Source organism: Oryctolagus cuniculus, chromosome 1, assembly GCF_051225735.1.
Source record: "Oryctolagus cuniculus isolate XC-2025 breed Fujian yellow rabbit chromosome 1, ASM5122573v1, whole genome shotgun sequence".
NCBI classification, from domain to species: domain Eukaryota; kingdom Metazoa; phylum Chordata; class Mammalia; order Lagomorpha; family Leporidae; genus Oryctolagus; species Oryctolagus cuniculus.
In genome coordinates, this window is record NC_142867.1 from 117,629,284 (window position 1) to 117,653,861 (window position 24,578).

The following is a 24,578-nucleotide window of genomic DNA, read 5'->3' on the forward strand; positions in this document are numbered from 1 at the left end:
CGATGGTAATGGCTTCAATCAATTTGCTAAAATATGTGATACGATCTTAGGTAAGGTGGCAGCATTCAGCACTCAAAAGCACCCTATCAAACAACCTATGCTTTCTCTGTCTCAAAGGTCTGAGGTATATAAGCCAAATTCAAATACCTTTGACTGCTTATCCTTTCTGATATCCACAATAGATGTACAAAGTAAATAAAATTGTCTTTTAAAAACTGCCCTATTCTTGATTGTATTTTCTACAGTGTCATAACACAAATCAGGACCTGCATGTTATTTGTTGATTAAATGAAGAATCAAAATATTTGCAAAAGCAAAAGTAAAATCACTCTATTTGCTTATAGTAAGAGTTCATGAAAACACAATTTATTAGTGGTAATATATTTTATGAAAATCAGGACAGCATATATTATATACATACCTTGAGTTAGATATTAGTAAAACCAAATGATACAAAATTGCCAAATGCTTCTTTTTCTTCAATCCAGCTCTTAAGGTCACAGGGCCATGGATCAGGATTTCATGGTCAACACCTTCCAGCAATGTGATCTTTTCAATTCGGTTGTCAACCGCAGGGAGCAAGCTGTCCCTTAGGTACACCAAACACCCAGAACAGACAGTCATGATCAAATATATGACAGTTTATGCCAAATTTTAGTGGTTGCCCTGTGATAAAAATTATAGACTCAAGTCCCCAAACAGCTCTACAGCTACAAGCCAAGTGAGGTTGTAGTTTTCAAAGCTATCAAAGAGAAGAGGACACTTCAGGAGCTGGATGGAAACCACAATCAAGGGCAGTGCCCAAGGGCAGGCCCTTAGAGGTGGGGGAAACAAGGCAGCAGCAGCTCAGATCAGAGGCCATGGGGAAGGGGGAAGAAGGGCCCTAGGCTGAGAGTGTAACAAAAAGGGAGCAACCCACCACATCTAATGCTGGGCAGACACTTTCTGAGGACTGACCACTGGATGTAGTAACATGGAGGTCATGGGTAACCCTGAACAAATGAGTTTGGAGAATTGAAAGGAGGAGGGTTGTTTGGAGGCCTGTGCTAGGCAGGGTGGCCACCCTAAAGATGCACCTACTCTGACCCCTATAACCAATGAATGCACCACTTGGCAAAAGAGGCTGTGCAGATGTAAGAATGTGAACAATATTATAGGGAGATTAACCTTGTGAGCTGAAACTACTCACGGGAGCCCCGAAATTGAAGAAATGTCACATGGATTGAGTCAGGGAGATGCACAAAAGGTGGAACCAAAGAGAGCTGAAGGGTAAGAGAGAGGCTGAGTGAATCACACGGGTAGGAGCCACATGTGAACGTGAGACAGAACACAGCCAGCTCCCAAGAGCCAACATCAACCATGAGCTGACAACCAGTGGGGAAAGGGAAACCTCAGTACTGCATCCTCAAGGAACAGAATTCAGCCAAAGATCTGATGAGCTCAGAAGCAGATGCTGGCCCAAAGTCGCCAGGAAGAAGGGCAGCCTGCCACCACCATGACCAGGCCTAACAAACCCTAATCAGAGGACCCAGAGAAGACCAAATAATCCTCTGACCTACAGGCTTGGAACAAGACATCCCTGTGCAATCTTAAGTCACTAAGTCTCTGATAATAGTTGTAGCTGCACTTAGGAAAAAAAAAAGGATTTTGTTCTGTGGGACTGTGCTTTGCTGTAATAAGCACAAAACTATCTGAATGTAGACTTGAAGTCAGCAGGAAATGGAAACTAGAAAAAGTTTGAGGAAGCTGTGAAAAAAGATCTTGAAGACTCCTTGAGAAGAACCATGGACATTCAGGATTCTGCCACTGAAGGCTCAGAAGGTACTGAGAGACATTAACAAAATTAAAGTACCAATGTCTCTACCTAGCCAAGTATCACTGGAGCACATACAATAAGAAAATGTGTGATGTGGAAAAACAATATCAGTTTATAGTGTTACATTGAAAGATAAAAGTAAAATATCAAAAGCAAAATTCTGTAAAGTTCTCCATAATCATTTGCTGCTGTTTCATTCTGATTGACAGCAACAGGTATGTCCATTGACAAAAGTTCCTGTCACATTTTTACTGGAAAATAAAATATTTTCTTAATGTTTTAAAGCAATTTATCTCTTTATATATATATATATATATATATATATCCATTCAGTTACCTAATAAACACTTATTCTACCTCAGTCACTATCTACATGCTGTAAGGGCCACTTAGATATGAGTTTTTACTTACCAAGAGCTTAAAAAGGAGAAAACACTTTTTTTAAACCTATTTAATTTACCCACCATAGGTAAAACAAATGACATGAAGATTTGGGAAAAAGTAATTATAACTGACTTTCATGTTAACATGAAAATTTGTATAATGATGGGTCTATTAAACTGAATCCCATCTTACATAAATCAATATTCACATTTGGAGGAGAAAGTGCTAAATAATACCAAATGATAATAGAAACATCCAAAAGTTTCTGAACACCAGAGCATGCTTAGATATCAGTTGAAAGAAAGCAAAGGAAAGAAAGAAAGAAGGAAAGAAAGAAAGAAAGAAAGAAAGAAAGAAAGAAAGAAAGAAAGAAAGAAAGAAAGAAAGAAAGAAGAGGAGAGGGAGGGAGGGAGGGAGGGAGGGAGGGAGAGAGGAAGAGAGGGAGGGAGGGAGAAAGGGAGGAGGAGGAAGGGAAGGGAAGGAAAGGAGGGAGGGAGGGGGAGGAAGAGAGGGAGGGAGAAAGGAAATCAGAGTGAAAGAAAGAAAACTAGAGTGAAAACAAATGAAGTTCTTTCATAAATAAGGCAGCCCTTTCAGAGACCTACAGAAAATTATTTCCCATGGAGCCAAGGTCTCCCCTAAGCATACAAATCTGCTCTCTTGAGCTCAAGGGCAGTAATCTAAGAAGCATGATCAGCTTTTCATTAAATCAGTGCTAAGGCTATAAGTTCCTGTTTCAGGCACCAGCAGAGAACAGTTCCTGGGACCCCCAGTCTGTCAGGATGATCAGCAACAGTAAAAGGAGGGCCTACCTGGCGCAGTGAACTTTTGAATGACGTCCGAAATGTTTTAAACGCTTTTTGGTTGATGAAAACATCTTTTTTTTTTCTTCAATTTTAAGCACTAGAATGCAGTCCTGTCTGCAGCAATCGCTAAAACACTGTGGGCTAATCCACAAAGACCAGATTCTGCAGTAGTCAGGACAGCCCACCATTATGATGTCACCACTCTGAGGCTCATGTCCTAACCAGGATTCTCACAGGCTGACATACTGGTTTCCTTGATTTTGGCCCCATGTTTCGATTCTTCAATTGTTGATTCACACAGAGTTGTAACAAATAACACAGAGATACCAGCAAACTTTCATTCAGTTCTCCCAAAAAATACAGTACAATTGAATATTACTATAAAATTATATAATATTGTATATAGTAACATTATATACAATACTAAAATAAGTTTTTCTTTATTTATTTATATACTTGAAAAGCAGAGGGACAGCCAGCGAGAGATTTTTTATCCTCTGGTTCACTCCACACCTAAGGCTGTGTCAGGAGCTCTATCCTGGTCCCCAACATGAATAGTCATGGTCCAAGTACTCTGACCATAATTTTCTGTCTTTTCAGGTGCATTAATAGAAAACTGAATCAGAATGAGAGCAGCAGGGACCCCAGCTCACACTCTGATATGTGTTGGCATCACAAACAGCAACTTAATCCCTGTGCCACAATGCCAGCCCCAAAGTAGGTATTTTTATTATTTTTGTCTTGATTTGTTTGTTTCTTTAGAAGCATCTAAGGCTGGGCAATGTGTAAAAATATGACATTTATTTATCTTAAAGTTGAGAGGCTGAAAGGCCAAGATCAGATGTCCCACTGATTTTGCCACCTTTCCTGGCTGGTATCTCCTTGCTGTTTCTTTACAAGGCAGGGAGAAAGAGGTGAGATTCAACATGGGAATTTGGAGACACACAATTCACACCACATCAGTCTTACTTCAGTTATTGCATTGAACACTGATGCTTCTACACTAAATGCCAAATAGCATATCAAGGTGATGCTATGCCAGTAATACCAGTATTTAACCACATCACATCACAACACAAAGCTATTTTCTTCTTTCTATTTTTTCCTTAAAACTTTAAGTGAGTGTTGAAATGGCAATATAGAAAAGAAGACTTTGTAGAGATGATCACAGGAGATTTGGGGTCAAACTACGTGGTTTTGAATCTGCTTTCATTATTTACTACCTATGGGACACTGAGCAAAGCAGTTATCTGTTAATGTCTCAGTGCCTGTATTTGCAGACATGATGGGCAGAGCTCCTCAGAGGGTGTCAGGACAATTACATGAGGTCATACTACAGAGAACTGAGGATTGTACCTAACACAGTAATCCTGTAAACATCAGGTATGCTTCCTGGAGGCAGAAAGCCTTCCCCTTGCAAACTAGCAAATGGTATCGTGGGTGTGCTTCCATGTCCAGAGAAGGGAGAAGGAACAGGTGGTAAAATCAAATACATGGAACAATGACAAGGTGCCAAGCTCCTGGCCAGGTGGCCTACGGACACGACCTCACTTCTTCCACTTCACATTGTGAGCTAAGAATCTTTATTTCCATTCCACAGATGTAGAGACTGATGCTTAGTGGAGTTAAATAACTGAGAGCCACATATTCAACCTTTTGTAGTCAGGATTGTTGGATTCCTGAGTTACACAGTGTTTCCACAATCAAGCAATGCTTTCCCCTGTGGAGGAGGGAAAAACACTCCTCTATGTGACATCACATCCTGTCCAGGGAGGTTGCAGACTCAGGTACCTGGCATGTATCTGAGGCTTCATCACTCTCTGTATCTAGAGAGGGTGCTCATTCAAACTCACTCACTCTCTTCTCTTTCATGGCTGGTTCTGAACATTTTAACCTCTGTGGGCAGCTTGTTGCCAACTCTCAGACAGCAAGTTGGCATCAGCTGTCAGAGCTGGCAGGAGACATCTGTTAATTTAAGCATTTAGACCCACCTTCATGACAATGGCCAGGCTGTCCACGGTGGCCAGTTTTAACAGCCCTTTCTTGGGGTGGCAGTGGGGTCCAATATGTTAAGCCCCTGCATGCAACCTCATCATCCCATTTGGGAGTGCCAGTTTCACTTCTAGTTGCTCTTCCTCCAATCCAGCTCCCTACTGATGTGTCTGGGAAAGCAACAAAGGTGGTGCAAGTACTTGGGCCCCTGCCACCCACATGGGTGACATGGTTGGAGTTCCTGACTCCTGGCTTCAGCCTGGCCCAGTTTCAGTCACTGCATCCACCGGGCAGTGAACCAGCAGAAGGAAGAGTTCTCTCTCCTTCCATCTCTCCCCCTTCCTGTCTGTCACTCTACCTGTGAAGCAAACAACAATAAAAACACTTTCCACTCTGTGCTCAACCTGATCTTCATCCTGAGTCACTGCTACTGTGAGTTTTCCCTTCTCAATCTGCTGCTCTGATGCTGTCATATTTGCTCCACCACGTGATGCATCCCCACATCCTGACAGAAAGCACTTGTCTCTGTGCCCTTTTCTGCCCTCTGTGGAACGTAACTGGAAGTCATACTGAGCCTTTCGGGAACCCAGCTGAGGACAAAGACTGCATTCAGTGATATGAGTGGAACCCTGAGTACCATATAAGAATGTGCCATAACACTAAGAAATAAATAAAATTTTGAGACAATATTTGAAAAATTTAAAACAACTGTAAGATATGGGACGTACAAAATATCTATGTTGGAGATGGTGTTGTGGTGCAGTGAGCTAAGCTGCCATCTGCAACACCATCATCCAATATGAGAGCCAGTTTGAGCCCCAGCTGCTCTGCTTCCAATCCACCTCCCTGCTAATGCACCTGGGAAAGCAGCAGGTGATGGCCCAAGTCCTTGGGTTCTTGCATCCATGTGGGAGACTCATAAGGAGTTCCAAGCTCCTGGCTTCAGCCTGGCCAAGCCCCAGGTGTTGCAGCCATTTGAGGAATGAAGTAAGGATTCTCTCTCTTTATCTCTCTCTCTCTCCTCCCCTTTTCTTTTTCTCTCTCCCCCACTCTGAGTGTGTATGTGTGTGTGTGTGTTTGTAAATCTGCCTTTCAAATAAATACATAAATCTTTTTTAAAAAATCTAAATGCACCTTAAATAGGTACATAGGCACTATCATCTTTTCATTAAAGGGAGAGTTCTTACACCACAGAAGAAAACTGTAGTACTAATATTACAAACTCTTTGCCATGATTCATAGAGATGAAGGGAAAAAAAAAAAACTCAGCTTCAAAACAGGATAACACAAGAGGCAAAGGGAGAAAGTTCAAGGAAAACAGATGTAACAGTTAACTCCTGAAGAAAATAGATACCTAAAAGAAAAGAAAAATTGATATTTAAAAAAAGTTAACACTTCCAGAATCAAGAAGGGAAAGAGTGACTAAGAATTAAGAACAATCAGAAACATTTAATGTTTTATGTTTATGATCCTAGATAGTAAACACACTATTAGCCAAATGAGTAATTTCTTGAGGGTTTGAAGTCTAAGCTTAAGGAATCCCATGATCTAACACTTGACAAATGTATTTCAGTTTTTAATGTCCTAAGATTACATGTTTTCCCTCAACAGGTAAACCCATTCTAAGTGGTCCATGAGTATAGGGCAATTTAATAATTGGAATAATGTAAATGCTATTTCAGTTTGCCCAGCCAGCATACAAATAAAACATGAAAGACAACAACAACTCTGATTGAGAGTAAAAGCAATAGAAGTATGTATCTAAAAATAATATAACATAAATGTTAAAGCAGTAGAGAGATATGACAGGTAATGTCACACAAATGTGTTTACTAAAACAGACAACAAAATATACAATTTCAACATATTCTTTAAAATTGAAAAGATAACCACCAGAAGACCCAAACAGTATGACTTGGAAGTCATAGGTATAGATAGACATGGAAATGGTGGAAATGTGGCCAAACTATCTCTTCTTTCAGTAGATTCCTTCTGCTACAGTTTTCTGAATTTGTTTCCCAAAGTCTTGTGCTAGAAACTCAACCCCCAGTGCAGCAGTGTTGGGAAGTATTTTCATCATGAAGCTTCTGCCTCATGAATGGATTAAAGTCCTTTACTCAGGAGTGGGTTCAGTATCCAAGGAACTGGTATGAAAGGAAAGTGAGTTAGGAGGGCCAGTACTGTGGCACAGTGCTTCACCTACTACTTGTGATGCTGACATTCCATATTTGGAGTGGTGGTTTGAGTTGCAGCTGCTCCACTTCCACTCCAACTCCCTGCTAATGCACCTGAGAAGTCATCAGATCATGGCCAAAGTACTTGGTCTCCTGCCAACCACATGGAGAATCAGAATGCTGTTCTTGGCTCCAGGATTTGGTGTGGCCCATACCTTGCTGTTGTGGCCATTTTGGCAGTGAACCAGGAGATGAAAGATATTTCTCTGTCCATCTGCCTTTAAAATAAATTAATAAATCTTTTTTAAAGAGTGGAGCAGGCCTGTCTTGCTGTCTCTCACATGTTCCTTTATGCTCTTTTGCCCTTCCATTAGTTGTCATGTTATGACACAGCAAGAAGGCCTTCATCAGATGTGGTCTCTTAATCTTGGACTTCCCAGTCCCCAGAACCATGAGCCAAATCAATTTCCAGTGTTTATAAATTACACAGTGTGTAGTGGTCTGTGCGGATCACAAAACTCACTAAGGCACTAACTGCATTGAAAGCCAAGAAGTGGGAGTATTAGCATATGATTTAAAAAAATACAATAACCACCAACATAACAGAAGAGGCTTTAAAATAGGGAGCTAGATTAGAAGTGGGGAAGTGTGGGAAAAAAGCCAGGTGGAGGATTTACTTTTTGTTGTTTGATGTTTTGTATGTGTCTGTATATTCACTTTATCCTATAAAAGTTAAAATGAGAACAAAAAAATGTAAAGCTTGCTGCACCTGCTGCTCTTAGCTCTACCCTCACTCCCACCCCTTCCCCAATGGCAGCCATTCTTCCTACATTCATGATCAGATTCTAAGAAGAAGTAAAAGAGAATAATAAAGAACAATCATGCTCATGTGTGGGCTATCTGGGGTCTTTCTACCTGGTTCTCAAGATCTCTCTTTTTAATGGACCAACCTTTTGAACTAACTTTTGACTAATCCATGGCATCTAGAATCTCATTAATGTTTTACAGAGCAATGGAATTATTCTCTTATTTCTTGACAAGAGTTAACATCAATTCATTGATCATTCCTGTGTCCTTATAGTTTTTTTTTTAATTATTGATTAGCATCAACTACTTGCCAGTTGAGATCTATTTGATCTCTCTAGGCAAGAATGACAAGTCTGTGGCAGAGTGATGAAATTACTAGAACCAAATAAATAGAAAATCATCTATTAAGTTACAGTGCTGAGGGAGAAGGATAGCAGTCAGTATTCTATTCCTTCTGTTTTCAGAGAGAAGAGTGAATTTCACTTCACTCCTGAAGAGAACATACCTGAGAAACTTCAGAAGTTTTCTCTAGACGTACCCCAACTTGCACTGAGGTGCTGAAAGCAATCGACACTAGACATGAGGACATGAAAACACAAGAAAGAATAATGTCTCCAGTGCTCACTGACAAAACAGTGACGTACATGACGAGTTTCCCAGAAGCAACAACAATGCCACCAGAAACAACACACACACGGAAACTCACACACATGGATTTGTGGGGGCACAATTGCTAACAGGTCATTTGGGTTCAGGAAATAGAGACTCACCAGCTGTGCACTCCATTTTTCTTTTTTTAATGTATATAAATGGAACAGATTTCATGCATTTCTTATACAGTTTTAAGAACATAATAATACTTCTCACTCTCCCTCCCTTGCTCTCTCCCACCTTCCTCCTTGCTTCCTTATGGCTGTGTACTCTTGCACTGGTCTTCCATGCAGCTGGGACCCAAATGTTCTCTGATCTTTGCCAGCTATAATACAGGAATCTGTAAGTTGTATACTATTCCCTTTGGTTGACAAGAGTCATTTCCATGATTCTATTTGTGACAACTTTTGCAGCAGAACTGTAGTTTCCTTTCTGACTACTAATCTCTTGGAGGGCTGAACAAAAGTAGGAATTTGAATTGATTTAATTTCAAATGAACCACAGAAGCCATGTCCATCCCTGTGAAAGACAACCCAGGATACAGAGGCAGTTATAAGGATTCAGGTATCCAAGAAAGACTCTGCCTGAGATTGAGCTGCTCCTATGAAATGGGAACAAAGGAATTGGAAATTTTACATCTGTTGGTTTTTCATGTGTGAAGGAAAAAGTGGAACATTTTTATGTTATCTATCCAGTCTTTGCAATTGCTTCAGGGAGTCTGGTGAGATATTTTAGACAACATAACTGGCCATGATTACCGATAAGTACTAGAATAGGGAATGGATTCTCAGTTTAGAATGCTCATCAGCAGTTTAAGAGGGACTTAACAGCAGAAAGATGCAGGGCTTAGACATAGAGAAGGCAACAGTCCTAGGAGCATGCAGACTTCCCACAGGGATGAACAGCCCACCCTGGCTCACCTCTGATTACTTGTGCAGTCCTGTGGGTGGTGGCATTTCTTCTCAATCCTCCTCCACGATTTTTCTATATCAGCTTATCACCATCGAATCCTGATGTATTAAGATATTCATGGTGTACTTTTGAAATCTTTTGCTTACAGCAATGTGCCAAAATACTTTAGGTATACATATTTCTGAATACAGATAGACACCTATCTGTTTATCTAAGTATCTATGATTAGAAAAAATGTCTTAAACTGCCTATCTGGAGGCTACCTCAAATCCCCTTAAACAAGGACAATGGAACACGCACTGTTCCCTGCTGAGAGAAGAACAAACAGGCAAATGCAGGGAGGGAAACTTAATGCTCCACTATTCTAGTTTGTATTCCAATCCTGATATCAGAAAATGGTACTGCAGCCTTCTTTCTCTCACTCTATCTCAAGCAGCAAAGGAATCTTTCCAAAACAGCATGTGGCCCAAGTCTCCCACTTCCCCATCAACCCAACCTGTATTCACTCCAAAGCTCACTGAACAGGTGTGAGCACCTCACTGGTGCCTGGCACAGGAGATGATCCAAACCCATGAAGCTCCCTTTCCAGATCTGGAAGCACTATACTCACAGCCTGTTGTACAGAGCTATGCTGGCTATTAGTCGTTGCAAATACACAATCCAAAAGCTGTTTTGTAGAAATATTGTGGCCACCAGAATCAACACATCTTCAAAACAAATAATTTCTATACTTGGAAAGTGAGTCTGCCCTTTCTGAAAGTAAATTCACACCCACGACCCAAGGCATCCACTATTATATATATTATAATATATATAATATATATATTATATGTCCATGTCTAGACAGTTTTCAAAGATGTTCAAGATATTTCCTTTGCATCAAAATGAAGTAGATGTGGTCCATTTTATATTTAGAGGCCTTTTGGTGCACAGATAAGATTCCAAGACCATAAAGATTTTGTGGGAAGTTGTTTGGCTCAGGATGCCAGTACCCCACTTGGGATTCCTGGGGTTTGAGACCCAGCTCCTTTCTTGATTCCAGCCTACTGCTAATGTGCACCATGGGAGGCAGATGATGGTTCAAATACTTGGGTTTCTGCCATCCATGTGGGATACCTACACTGAGTTCCTAGCTCCTGGCTTCAGCTTAACCCAGCCCTGGCTGCTAAAGACATTTGGGGAATAAATCAATAAATGAGAGATCATGTTACCCATTTGTCCCTGTCTTCCTGTCTCTCTACCTTTCTAACTGATAAAATAAAATTCTCTTAAATTTTAAAAATGTTGGTCTGCTCTAAGTCTGACTGTGAAAATTTGCCAGGACCAGTGCTATGGCATAGTAGGCTAAGCCTCCACTTGCTGTACCAGTATCCCATATGGGTGCCAGTCATATCCTGGCTGTCCCTCTTCTGATCCAGCTCTCCGCTTATGGCCTTGGAAAATGGCCCAACTGCTTGGGCCCCTGCAACCGCAGGGGGGACCCCTAAGAAGCTCCCAGCTCCTGGCTTCAGATCAGCCCAGCTCCAGCCATTGAGGCCATTTGGGGAGTGAACCAATGGGTGGAAGAGCTTTCTCTTTGTCTCTCCCTCTGTCTATATCTCTACCTCTCAAATAAATAAATGAAAACTCTTTTAAAAAAAGAAAACCTGTTTGCCTAGAAAATGATGCAAATAAACATAGTTGAAGTAGACTCTACAAATAAATAATTATATTGCATTTCTCTCTTATAAAACTATATCAGATGATAGCAGAGAACAATAGGGAATGAGTTAACACAAAACAACTAAAGTTATTAGAGTGTCAGCTCTGACTTTTTTCTGCCAACCCATTTTTAAATGGTCTGGTTGCTGGGCTACAAGCTTTTTGCCAGACTAGAACAGAATTGTAACTCTAATAGATGAAGTAGCCAAACTGAATACTGTTGGCTTTCAAAGACATAACCCATTTAGAATGGAAAGATCTCTAAAGATCTGATTTTAGAAAATATAAATAACATTTGAAATAGAGGGGACAGCTTTTATTCTATATTTATTACAACATAAATTTTGATTATAGTCACTGAGCACAATGACTTGAAATATATTTCATATATTAATAAGCTTGAACAATACATTATTATTTGCAAGTTAAGCCAAAAGGAAATTCCTCCAATTCTCTCTGTAATGGAAGCTGGGGGGAGTCATGGATGGGCTTCCTTGACTGAAGACAGAAGCAACAGTCCATCTCAACTTTAAACAACAGTACAACTGATATGCCCATGAAGCCCACAATTCAACTTCTCACAACAGCATGAAATTCAGTGAAATAATTCACATCAAAGATGTAATAAACTGGGCTGGCACCACGGCTCAACAGGCTAATCCTCCGCCTGTGGTGCTGGCACACCGGGTTCTAGTCCTGGTCAGGGCGCCGGATTCTGTCCCAGTTGCTCCTCTTCCAGGCCAGCTCTCTGCTGTGGCCAGGGAGTGCAGTGGAGGATGGCCCAAGTCCTTGGGCCCTGCACCCCATGGGAGACCAGAAGCACCTGGTTCCTGCCTTTGGATCAGTGCAGTGCACTGGCCGCAGTGCGCTGGCCATGGCAGCCATTGGAGGGTGAACCAACGGCAAAGGAAGACCTTTCTCTCTCCCTCTCACTGTCCACTCTGCCTATCAAAAAAAAAAAAAATGTAGTAAACCAAAGATGCTAAGTGATTTTAATCTGATGCATTAATATGTTTGAACCCAGAAATCCCCATGTGAACTTCCAACCATAAAAGCTGAATATTACAATGTAGTCCATAAGCTGTACTTTGGAAATCTATATTCATTAAATAAAAGTTAAAAAAAAAGAAATTAAAAAAAAAAAGCTGAATATTAGTCTTGCAGGCTGAAGACATTCAGCTCAATTTGAACATTACAGCATTAGTGACATCTGGTGGAAAATGTCGGAGTTACAATGGAACATTAGCTAGCTAGTCTGATCTTCCATGTACAGTAATTTTAAGAAAAATTTACTATTAACACAAAAAAAGTATCAGAAAACTATCAAAAAAACTGACACATTATGAATGCCAATGAGGTTTTAACATATAGTTTAAAATACATAGCAGGGGACTGGCATTGAGGTGCAGCAGGTTAAGCTGCCACTTGTGGCCCCAGCCAAGAAATGCAGAGGAATGCAAATATATGCATACATTGTACCCCTTCCTGTATCACATACACAAGCACACATCTGCATGATTACATACATACATACATATACATACATATATATATATACATACATATATAACAAAAGGACCACTTTTCCAAAGCTTCTAAAAACCACGATTCAGGGCCAGCACTGCAGTGCAGCAGGTTTTAAGATGCAGTCTGCAGTACTGGCATCCTGGATGGGTGCCAATTTGAGTCCCTGCTGCTCCACTTCTGGTCCAACTCCCTGCTAATGTGCCTAGGGAAGCAGCGAAGAATGGCCCAAATGCTTGGGCCCATGCAGGCATGGGTGACACCTGGAAGAAGATCCTGGCTCCTGACTTAAGCCCAGCCCAACCCTGGCCATCGTAATCATTTGGGGAGTGAACCAGAGAATAAAAGGTCTCTCTCTCTCTCTCTCTCTCTCTCTCTCTCTCTCTCTCTCTCCTTTCTTCTGAGCAGTTTTTGCTTATTGTTTTCCTATTATGAGATTCCATTTCTTTTACTTGTATTACTGAATAAGTTCATTTTGTCACTTTAAGAAGGTACAAAAATGGTACATGGTTATTTTGGTAATGGTATTATGGTAACAATATGTGGTTATTTTAAACTGCTCACCAAAATTTTAGTATTGTATCTTACATAGAAATAATCCACAAATTAATCTAATTTAGTGTTATTCTGGGGTTCTAAAGTCAAATAACACTATATAAGTATGTTTAAGCAGACATACTGAAGAATTCAGCTAGAAAATTGCAGGCCCAAACCTCCTTCCCCAAAGCTGAAACCCTGTGGGGTGGGGGTTGTATAGTTTAGGTTCCTTATCTTTACAGCTACACCTGTGTGAGGATAAGGGGCCAAAGCTGTGTAACCCTTGCAGGAGATGTCCTTTGAACTCCCCACATGTGCTTTGAGTTTCCCTGGTGAGATTGCTAATGAGCTTCCTTTGGTGTGAGATGATTTGCTAATGAGCTTCCCTTGGTGTGAGAGGTGTGAGATGATTTGCTAAATGGTACCATAATGTGTGGAATGTCTCTGAAAACCTATAAAAACCCTGACCCTTGACTTCTCAGGGCTGCTCTGTTCCTGCGTGTTCAGAGGGCTTCAGCATGCTGGTCTGAATAAACCCCTTGCTGACTGCATGAGAGGGTCTCTTGGAGTCGTTCCTGGGGTGGTGGACGTTTCTCGACCCTAACATTTGGAGGTCTCACTGAGACCTGGTCTGCTGCCTGTGGACGCCTCCAACGGATATCTCTTGGGGTAAGTAAAGGCACCTATTCTTGTTATTCTATGTTGTGTTGTTATTCCGGTAGTCTGTGAACACTCTAGGTCTGTTCAAGTTTTCTGGTTTTCTGGTTATTGCGCTGGTGTAGTAGCTGTCAGGGCAGGCGCGTGAGCCCTTCCTGACTGTGGCCGGCAGACGTGCCCGGGGGCCACAGGCTATGGCCCTGGGGGACACCCCAGGAGGAAAAAGGAAGGCTGGGGACACCCAGGGGCTTCCGTTGGGTAGATGTTAAGTCTGCATCTGTATTGCCAGCGCAGTCGGTACGGCCGGTGTGGCCTGCGTATTATTTTAGGGTTTTTACAGACACTCTAATTGGTCGTTGTGTATTGATTTCCGTCATTGTCTCCCTGTTCATGTACCTTGTGTTATCTGAAACCATGGGTCAGACTGTGTCTACTCTGTAGGGGACGAGGCTCCCCACATCTGTAGGAACGAAGTGGGTCGCTCCCGCAGTGCGGCGCAGTGTGGCGCAGTGCGGCATGAGGCCAACGGTCCACTTTTGTCTTTTTTGTCCAGTGTCCTTTTTTGTGAGTCTCTTTGGTGTTTGTTTTTGGCTGTTTGTATTTACCTTTCTGAAACTCGTACAATGGGACGGACTTAGACAACTCTTAGAAAAGGAGACTAACCACCCTTTGTTCTGCAGATTGGCCTACTTTGAAGTAGGGTGGGCGCCTGAGGGCACCCTTGACATCCTGGTCTGGCAAGATCTGGTAGAAACTCCCTTTCCTGGTTAAAGCCTTTTTACTCCCTCAGGAACAGCCTTCGAAGGAGATTTTAGCCGTCCAGGACTGTCCTGGCACTATTCTATTTTACAGGGTGACTCTGAAGATTTTTTTCCCTCCTCCTTACCAGCCGCCCGGCCCTGGCTGTGGGGCCGGCAGTGGGGGCACAGGAGAGGGTACAAGAAGCAGCTTCCCAGGGGCCAGCAGATCCCTCCACTTTCCCTTCACTGGCAGCAGGGAAACCCCTGCTGTGCCGTTAGCAAGTGCTGGGAACCCCCTGTGTGTTCAAACAAAGCTGGCCCTTTGAGCCTCAACCTGCAGGACTCAGCTGGGGCCCAGGAATGGCTGGTGGAGGATGGGAAGGCGCGCCTCCTGACTCATTTCTCAGGATCCTAACTCCCCGAGCCATACCTGTTTCCCCCAGACTGACTCCCCATGGCCAACCAAATGGGGCAAGTAGACAGATCTTCTGGACTTCAGGACCCGGTAAGTCACCCTGGGGCGCTCTGTACTCAGGCCCGCCTTTGTGTGGAAGGGCGAGGCTTCTGTTGCCCCTCTGCCAGGTACCTGTCTGGTGTCTGTAATGGAAGAGAGTATGTATGTGGTGTAAATGTGTTTGTGTCTCCAAGGCCCTGCAGCTACGGAGTCTGAATGGGCCCTAACCTGCAGCTCTGTGTTCACCAGGCGGGCGAAGCGATCTCAGTCCGCATCAGTGCCTGTTTCAGAGGTTTTTATCATTTGTTTTGTGCAACCAAGGGGGACATTTTAGACTTTTAACTCTGTTTTGTGGTATGTTAACTCCACCCCTTTGCTAGGAGTGGAGGGGTGAAAGGTCAGCTGCCTGTCGGCATGGGGTAGTAATAACTTAAAATTCTTCTAAATCAAGTTAATCTCTGAGCTTTTCACCCAGGACACCCCAGCCCCCTGGTCCACATTCACTCTTGGGACCCGTCTTGCAGCTGCAGGAACAAGTCTGTTTCAGAGGCAGTACCAGGTATCTGACTGTTGACTGGGTGCAATCTGGGAGCCGGCAACAGGTGCTGTTATTCACTGCTGGGATGGATGGTGGCTTCTTCCCAACAGACACCTTTTGTCCCAGATTACCTGGCCTACTCCCTGCTTCATCAGCTTCATGGAAACACATGGGGAAAACAGCTTAGAAGCTCTGGTCAACTGGTATTACATGACTGCTCCCCATGCTTGACAGAGATGTAACTCGGAAATGTAAACTTGTGCCTGCAGCAATGCCAAACAGGGGCCCTCACAGCCACCAGGAATATGAAGAACAGGACAAAGCCTGTTTGGAGGCCTAGAGAGCCTCTGCTGGGTAGTAACTTAGCAAAGTCTAAGGACACCTGTTACTGTTTGCAGGACTCAGGCTGGGTGGAGTCCTTCCACACCAGAACAGAAAGCCAGAAAAGGCACCAGGGTTTTGCTGATTAAGATTTCACCCAGGTATGGGGTGCCTACCATTACTGGGAGATTGAGGCTGAAATTTGATGTGTTGCCTTGTTTAAAAATGTTGTCTTAATTTGGAGATTCTTAACAGGTTATTCCAAAATGTAAATCAAGAAAATTTGCAGATAAAAAAAAATCACAAGTGTAAATATGTGCTTAAGAAAGGTTAAAAAGAAAAGTGTGTTTTCAAAAAACATGGTTTGTAAAAATGACCAAATCCTGATGGCTAGTTTACTCTAGACCAAAATGGAAATGATGAAATGCTTTAAGTTACAGAAGGTGTGAGGAAGCCACAGAATGTTAACCAGATATATTGGATTTTGAGCCTTCTTGGCATCCTTCAGTCATTCAAAAAAATTAATTTCAAACATTTAAACTTTGACAATTTACAAATTGGCCCTTGGAAATTGTCGAACATGTTTCTCATCTTGTAGAGACACGAACTAATCAGGCTATTTGGATTATATCAGAATTACTGTCAAAATATAAAGTGGTGAAAAGTTAGTCTAATCATCTTGTGTTACAAGACACGATGGTTATCTTAATGAGAAAGCCCCAGAGGCCTAAAAGAGTTAAATACTTTGTAGAATCCTACAAGTGCTTTCAAAAATATTATAAAGTAAGCAAGTGCCTCTTGGTTAATAAGTTTATAATTTTATATGTGGCAACTTAATCTTGTCATCTACAGTTTTATATCAGATTGGCTGCTCATAAAACTAAAGCATTGTTCTGTGTTTAGCTATCCTCCTATAGGTTCTGATGGAATTTTTCCAGCCACATGTATTGTATTCAGTGCTTTGGGATGATTGTAACCAAATGAAGCCAATAACATATTAAAGGTACCAACTGTGAGAAAGTATGGTTAGCTGAGGTTAAATTTGCTGGTTAAACAAGCTACATGTAAGATATTTAAGATGTTTCCAAATATATGTATTAATATTTATGAAAGGCATTGGACCTTCTGGTAAATGTTTTCTTAGGTTGTTATCTAATGGTTAAAACTGATTTCTAAGCTTTCATGTGCTATTGCTATTGTCAGTAAGCGATCTGGGACTGGCTTCCCCATTTCCCTAGATGGCTAGCATTTTCCTGTAATGGCATAGCCAAAATAAGAACTTAAATTATAATTTCTTAGCTAGATTTACTTCACCATCAGCGAGGTAAACAGTAAACAGGAAAGACCTCCCTTTCAAAAGTTTTCCTCATGGGCATTGTCTGCCTCAATATAAACTACAGAACATGCCTGTGACTACAGACTTCACTGAAGATTAGAGATGGGACTTGAGCACCCCCTTGACTTGCATCCTCTGGTCTGCTTTAACAAAAACCAGGAGGAAAAGAAAGCTAGGCATCAGAAGCAGTGGGTGGCAGACCTATTAATGGCTGCTCTGTACAGTGATCTGCCCTCAAGGAGACCCAACAGGCCAGTCCACTGCAGTGGCTTTCAACGTGGCAAGCCTGGGCTTCAACAGAAGTCAGCTTGTGAAGAGCCCTGGCAGCTCTTCCAAGAGTTGGATCACTGGAAATGGACCTGCCCTGGAGTCGAAGGACACCCAGGTCAGAGCCACAGATCTTACTGGCTCTAAGCTGAAAAGCCCTTCACTCAGCCCAGCTTCCAAAGTGACCACTGCAGCTGAGGGGACAGCCAAGTAGGGTCAGCAACACTGCAGGCAGAGATGTAAATATCCTGTTAAAGATGCTACCTGCCTTTACCTGGCCAGCTCTCCTCCCAGGCCAGCTAGGTAATGGAAGTCAACAGGGTGCCCTCCCCAAGGAGGTTCTCTCCTCCCTTAGGATGTACCCTATGTAAAGAGATAGGTCTGGGCCTCTTAACTTACAAGGCTTTAAAGCCCACCTGATTATTAAGCCCCTTCTGTAAGTTTCTATTTGGCTTAGACAGCATCTTTCTGTCCTTTGTTATAGACCCTGACTAGAAGACCAAGGGTCAGCACTGTACAGTTGATGGTCCTGCCATCTCAATACTAGCCCCTAGATGAGCAGGCCATTAGAGTGGGTGGAAGGGGACCATGATTGGTCCCCATAGTTACCAGTAGAAAGAGGGAATGAAGAATTCAGGTAGAAAATTGCAGGCCCAAACCTCCTTCCCCAAAGCTGAAACCCTGTGGGGTGGGGGTTGTATAGTTTAGGTTCCTTATCTTTACAGCTACACCTGTGTGAGGATAAGGGGCCAAAGCTGTGTAACCCTTGCAGGAGATGTCCTTTGAACTCCCCACATGTGCTTTGAGTTTCCCGTGGTGAGATTTGCTAATGAGCTTCCCTCGGTGTGAGATGATTTGCTAAATGGTACCATAATGTGTGGAATGTCTCTGAAAACCCTATAAAAACCCTGACCCTTGACTTCTCGGGGCTGCTCTGTTCCTGCGTGTTCAGAGAGCTCCAGCATGCTGGTCTGAATAAACCCCTTGCTGACTGCATGAGAGTGTCTCTTGGAGTCGTTCCTGGGGTGGTGGATGTTTCTTGACCCTAACAATACCTCTGAACATAGTCACTAACATTAAAAAGTTTTTCAAAACTATATTTCAAATTAGCTTAACACAATTTTATATTGATAATCTTGAAATATTCTCATGTAATAGCCTACTTGATCAGACTGGTATGAAATCTAAACAATTCATACTACCTGGGCGCTTCATGAGAAACCTAAATCTTATTTTTAAATTGTGTGTTTGTATTGAACTCCATCACAATACCTGGGGAAATCCTTGTAAGATTTCTTAAACTGGGGGCCGGCACTGTGGTGTAGCAAGTAAAGCTACTCGTATCCCATATGGGCACTGGTTAGAGTCCCAGATGCTCCACTTCCAATCCAGCTTTCTGCTATGGCCTGGGAAAGCAGTAGAAGATGGCCCAAGTCCTTGGGCCCCTGCACCTGTGTAGGAAGACCTGGAGGAAGCCCCTGGCTCCTGGCTCCTGGCTCCGGATTGGCACAGCTCCAGCCATCACAGCAAATTGGAGTGAACCAGCAGATGGAAGGCTTCTCTCTCTGCCTCTCCTTCTCTATGTAACTCTTTCAAATAAATCATTAAAGAGGTCTTAAACCAAGATTATGCAAAAAAATAGATTTATTGGAAAATTCATCTTAATTAAGGGGATATTTTCACAGAAATGTGTGAGGAACAATTACATTTTTAACAAGCTAACACACTTAAAATATTAGAAGTCAAATCTTTCAATTGTGGGAATTCCTGGATTGTTATATTTATGTAGTCATTTCTAATTCTCTATAAACTACCCAGTTGGTCTCCATTTAAATATTCAATATTAATTTGTAAGTTAATGTATCACTCCCACAGAGGTAAAAACACAGCACATAATGAGTGATAAATTTTGTAATTACAGGTATGCATGTATCTCTTTGTCTGCTTAGCTTATAAATATCCAAGAAAGGCACATTAAAATTCCTCTCAATGATTGAGATTGGATTAGGTATTCTTGTTTCTGTACCCCACAGTTATGTTTTTGGTTTCTACATGTTTAATACTGTATGTATCTATATACATAAATGCATATATGTATAGTATCAGATTTTTTATTAGAGGTTTATTTGAAAAGTAGAGTTAGAGTAAGAGAGGGATAGACACAAAGAGAGGTCTTCCATCTGCTGGTTCACTCCCCAGATGGCCACAATGGCTGGAGCTGGGACAATTGGAAGCCAGGAGCCAGGAGCTTCTTCCAGGTCTCCTACATGGGTGCAGGGGCCCAAGTACTTGGGCAGTTTTCTTATGTTTCCTAGCTGCATTAGCAGGGAGCTGGATTGGAAGTGGAGCAGCCAAGACTCAAACCAGTGTGCATATAGGATGGCTTTACCCACTATGCCACAACACCAACTCTAATATTATATATTAAACTTCATATTTTTTAGTTCACACAGTTATATTGTTTTACGAGTTCAACCACAGTCACACACAAATATAGTATCATTAGATATTAAACTTTATTGATTCACATAAGCTATGTTTTTGATGTATAAAACAAAACATACCGCTCTGTTGGCATTCCATATAGGAGGGCTGCTTCATCTCTGATGTGCCTGGGAATGCAGCAGAGAATGGCCCAAGTACCTGAGTCCCTGCCACCCACGAGGAGACACAAATAGAGTTCCCAGCTCCTAACCTCAGCCTAGCCCAGCCCTGGCAGTTGCAGCCTTCAAAGCAGTCAACTGTCTCTGAACAGAATAAAAGCTGAATTTAAAAGTTTCTGGGGGCCGGTGTCATGGCTCACTAGGTTAATCCTCTGCCTGCGGTGCCAGCATCCCATATGGGCACCAGGTTCTAGTCCTGGCTGCTCCTCTTCCAGTTCATCTCTCTGCTGTGGCCTGGAAGGGCAGTGGAGGATAGCCCAAGTGCTTGGGCACCTGTGCCCACATGGGAGACCAGGAAGAGGCACCTGGCTCCTGGCTTTGGATTGGCATAGCTCCAGCCGTAACAGCCATTTGGGGGGTGAACCAAAGAGAAAGAGACCTTTCTGTCTCTCTCTCTCACTGTCTATTAATTTTTTTTTACAGATAAAGTTTCTAAGCAAATATGTAGTTTAAAAAACAAATTCCCACATACAAATCTTCCAAGCATCCGTTCCCTCAAGAACACTCCCCCTGGTCTCTCTATCCCACCTTTCCTAATTCCTCATTCTTTGTGTTTTCAGTTCTCCATGAATCTTCTACTCCATCCCTCTTACTCCAATAAGCAGACTTCCTGACTCAGCATTCGGTCTGGCCCAACTGAACATGCCAACCCTATCCATAACGTCACTCTAAACTGACATAAACTCACAGACACGTTAAACCCTAGAAGCAAGAGCAAGTTTTTATATCATCTGTAACTTGACTTCCAAACTTGTATACACCTGGGTTGCATTAGTAGGTAATTTAATGTATGAAACTTACAAATGACTCAAATGAGGATACATGCCTTATAAAAATGATACAATTAAATAGTAAATATAAAATCATTGGTACAATGCCTGGAACATAGTAAACTCTTACCAAATGCTACTTATATAATCATGGCAATGAAGGTGGTGCTGACACTAATGATAGCAACAGTGGTAATCATTAAGAAACTGACAGAAATAAGTTATTAGCACAACGTAATTTTGTTTTTCTTCACTGACAAACATTCAATCAGCATTCTACACTTATTTTAACATTTGGATCCCTCCTCTTTCTGGGAAATTTAAAAAATGTGTTGAACTCTTCAAATGTATTTTGTGTCCAAGAAGTGATATCAGAAAAGAAACCCTGGGCCGGCGCCGCGGCTCACTAGGCTAATCCTCCGCCTAGCGGCGCCGGCACACCGGGTTCTAGTCCCGGTAGGGGCGCCGGATTCTGTCCCGGTTGCCCCTCTTCCAGGCCAGCTCTCTGCTGTGGCCAGGGAGTGCAGTGGAGGATGGCCCAAGTGCTTGGGCCCTGCACCCATGGGAGACCAGGAAAAGCACCTGGCTCCTGGCTCCTGCCATCGGATCAGCGCGGTGCGCCGGCCGCGGCGGCCATTGGAGGGTGAACCAACGGCAAAAGGAAGACCTTTCTCTCTGTCTCTCTCACTGTCCACTCTGCCTGTCAAAAAATAAAAAAAAATAAAATAAAAAATAAAAAGAAAAGAAACCCTAAGTTTACCACCTTTATGCATTCTGCAGTTGGAACTTTCTCAGCTTGGCCAACAGAATACTCACCTGGGAAGGTGCTCTGTGAGCCAAACACTACTTTTATACAGCATTCAAAACTTTTTCTCCAGCAGGCACTTGGGAGCAGTTCTGGACACTCGTCCCACATTCCAGCTTGGGGTCAATGCTCTAGGGGACCGAGAAAGTCCTTCTGCCTCCTCCACAGCTTCTTCATGGCCATGATCACTTCCTTGTTTCTCAGGGTGTAGATGGCAGGATTCAGCATGGGGGTAACCATTGTATACAGCACAGAGACTGCTTTGTCCATGGAGAATGTCCGAAAAGGCCTTGCATAGATGTATATGCAGGGCACAAAGATTAAGGTGACCACGGCAATGTGAGAGGCGCAGGTTGACAGCGCCTTGCTACGATCCTCCCGTGAGTGGCTTCGGAGCATGACCAGCAGTGCTGTGTAGGATCCCAGCAACACCAGGAAACACATCAAGGTCACCAAGCCATTGTTAGACACCATTAGAAGCTCTAAGATGAAAGTATCCGTGCAGGCCAATTTGATCAACTGAGGAACATCACAATAAAAGTTGTCCAGCTTGTCAGGCCCACAGAATGGCAGCTGGATAGTCAATACAACCTGTACAATGGAGTGGATGAAGCCTCCCACCCAGGAGGCTGCCATGAGGAGCCCACAGACTGTCTGATTCATAATGAATGTGTAGCGCAGTGGTTGGGAAATGGCAACATAGCGGTCATATGCCATGACGGTCAGCAGGAAGATCTTGATACCGCCAATGAAGTGGAAGAAAAAGAGCTGAGTCAGGCAGGCATCAAAGGAAATGCTGGGGCTGCCCGAGAGCAAGTCAACCAGCATCCTGGGCACCATGGTGGAAGAGTAGCAAAAGTCCAGGAAAGAAAGATTACCTAAGAGAAAATACATGGTTGTGTGCAGACGTGGGTCAGAGGTCACGATGGCCACAATAAGAAGATTTCCAGTTACAGTCACAAGATATACAGCACAAAAGACAATGAAGAAGAAGCACCGCAGCTCCCATACCTGAGAGAGCCCCAGGAGGACAAATGCTGTGACCTGCGAATGATTTGCTGGATTCACCTGCTGGCTGTGACCAGTGAAATGCATCTGGTAAGGAAAAAACACACATTCATCAGAGGATCTGCAAAGTGCCCTGACACAATCTCCCCCATTCTCCACTACTTCAGTTACCACAAGCAGGGGGTTATAAGCGGTTCTACAGGACACCAAGCAGCTGAACATCATATGTTGATGTAATGAAACTCAAGGGCATAAAGCTCAGGACTGTGCTGGTGCTATTTTTGATTTTTGAAAATAAACAGTGATCAACCCTCAAAAACTGAGAAGTAAGGTATAAAGGAAAAATCTCTAGACTGAAAAGGAACATGAATTCCATCACTAACTAGTTGTATCATTGTTAAGAACCCTCTGAAGTTCTCTATGCCTCACTTCTCTCATCTATGATAGATTAACCAAAATACCCTCAGAGCCGTCTTCTTTTATTTTTTTAACTTTTATTTAATGAATATAAATTTCCAAAGTATGGCTTATGGATTACAATGGGCTCAGAGTCTTCTATAGTTTAATGTCTTATAGTATATGTGGCCTTGATTTAGAAAACCTGATGGATCTCCACATGCCAGGCATGCAGAGAGATCCCCTGACATAGTTCTCATTTATATCCCCAAATAAAAAACATCTGAAAGATACCCATAATATCCATGGATAAATACCATGGCCTTCTGAGAGAGCTCTACCTAGGATGTATATTATCAGTCCTAGAAGGATGCTTCTCAGCCTTTTGGCTAAGCTCAAGTGAAGGAAGTTGATATTATGGGAAAGAGAGAAAAATAGAAAACATGGTTTACCCTTTTCAAGGATATTAAAAAATAACTCTTTCCACTAAATTAAATAAGAAAACATGAAAGAAAAAGCTTCCTGTCTTGTGGCTCTGGGAAACTCAAAGAAACCAGTCTGTGGAGAAATAGAGGGAAGGGTAACTACAATACTTACCCACCTCTGAAGAGTTTGAGTATCTTTGTTAGTTTCAGGAACAATACCCACACTACCTGCTCAGTCAGGTGAAGAACAACAAAGGAGACTATAAAGATCAATTGAAATTTAAAAACTCATCATCTAAATGCAGAATAACCTCAACATTTCAAAATACTGAAAAGGTTTTCAAAATTCATTTCAGTATTTTATAAAGATGTTAGGAAATCTGACAAAATGAACTCTGGAACAAATCCCTTCACATTCCTTAATAGAAATGTTAACTATCACTTGAATTTAATTTTAAATAGATGTTTTAATAATATGTTCCTTTCTTGTCTCTATTCACTCATTAAGCATTTGCTAACTCTCCCTTACTGGGCACTATGTTCACCACCAAGGATTTAAAGAGAACAAGAGCATAAATGACTTAGGGCAACTCCAGGTGTGTAACACTCTGCAGAGGGCCTTCCCCTCCGGACTTCCTGCCCATGTCTTTAGTTTCATCATTCTGCACAGCACAAAGCTTCTCTCACACAAACCATGTGATCTGGAAGACACCAAACAATTCAAAGTTCTCAAAACCTGTCAAGCTGTGGGGTGAGGGGTGGGGATGGGCGGAGTGGGGTTATGCAGCATTGTGGGGAAGTGAGTCAAGCCAAGGCCTGAGATGCCAACAACCCATATGGATGCAGGTTCTTTTGTTTTTGTTTTTATTGTTTTTTGTTTCTTTTTTTTTAAGA

At 42.3% G+C, this 24,578-nt stretch overlaps 1 protein-coding gene and 1 non-coding gene across 2 annotated transcripts; both read right to left on the bottom strand.

The window, feature by feature from the left end:
• Positions 1 to 448: 448 nt before the first annotated feature.
• Positions 449 to 13,025, bottom strand: LOC100344537 (uncharacterized). The gene is made up of 4 exons (XR_016235573.1): positions 12,806 to 13,025; positions 9,551 to 9,640; positions 8,485 to 8,552; positions 449 to 589 (listed from the first exon to the last, which is right to left on the bottom strand). It is a non-coding gene; the product is annotated as an uncharacterized LOC100344537 (transcript).
• Positions 13,026 to 21,978: 8,953 nt separating this feature from the next.
• LOC149128576 (olfactory receptor 4D5) lies at positions 21,979 to 23,088 on the bottom strand. The gene has a single exon (XM_089323493.1). It carries the CDS (start codon positions 23,086 to 23,088, stop codon positions 21,979 to 21,981), a length of 1,110 nt encoding a protein of 369 aa, XP_089179619.1.
• Between the last annotated feature and the right edge of the window lie 1,490 nt (positions 23,089 to 24,578).

Bases quoted from the DNA above. Each gene is read 5' to 3' on its own strand.
- LOC149128576 (XM_089323493.1), bottom strand. From the start codon at position 23,088: ATGATGTTCAGCTGCTTGGTGTCCTGTAGAACCGCTTATAACCCCCTG.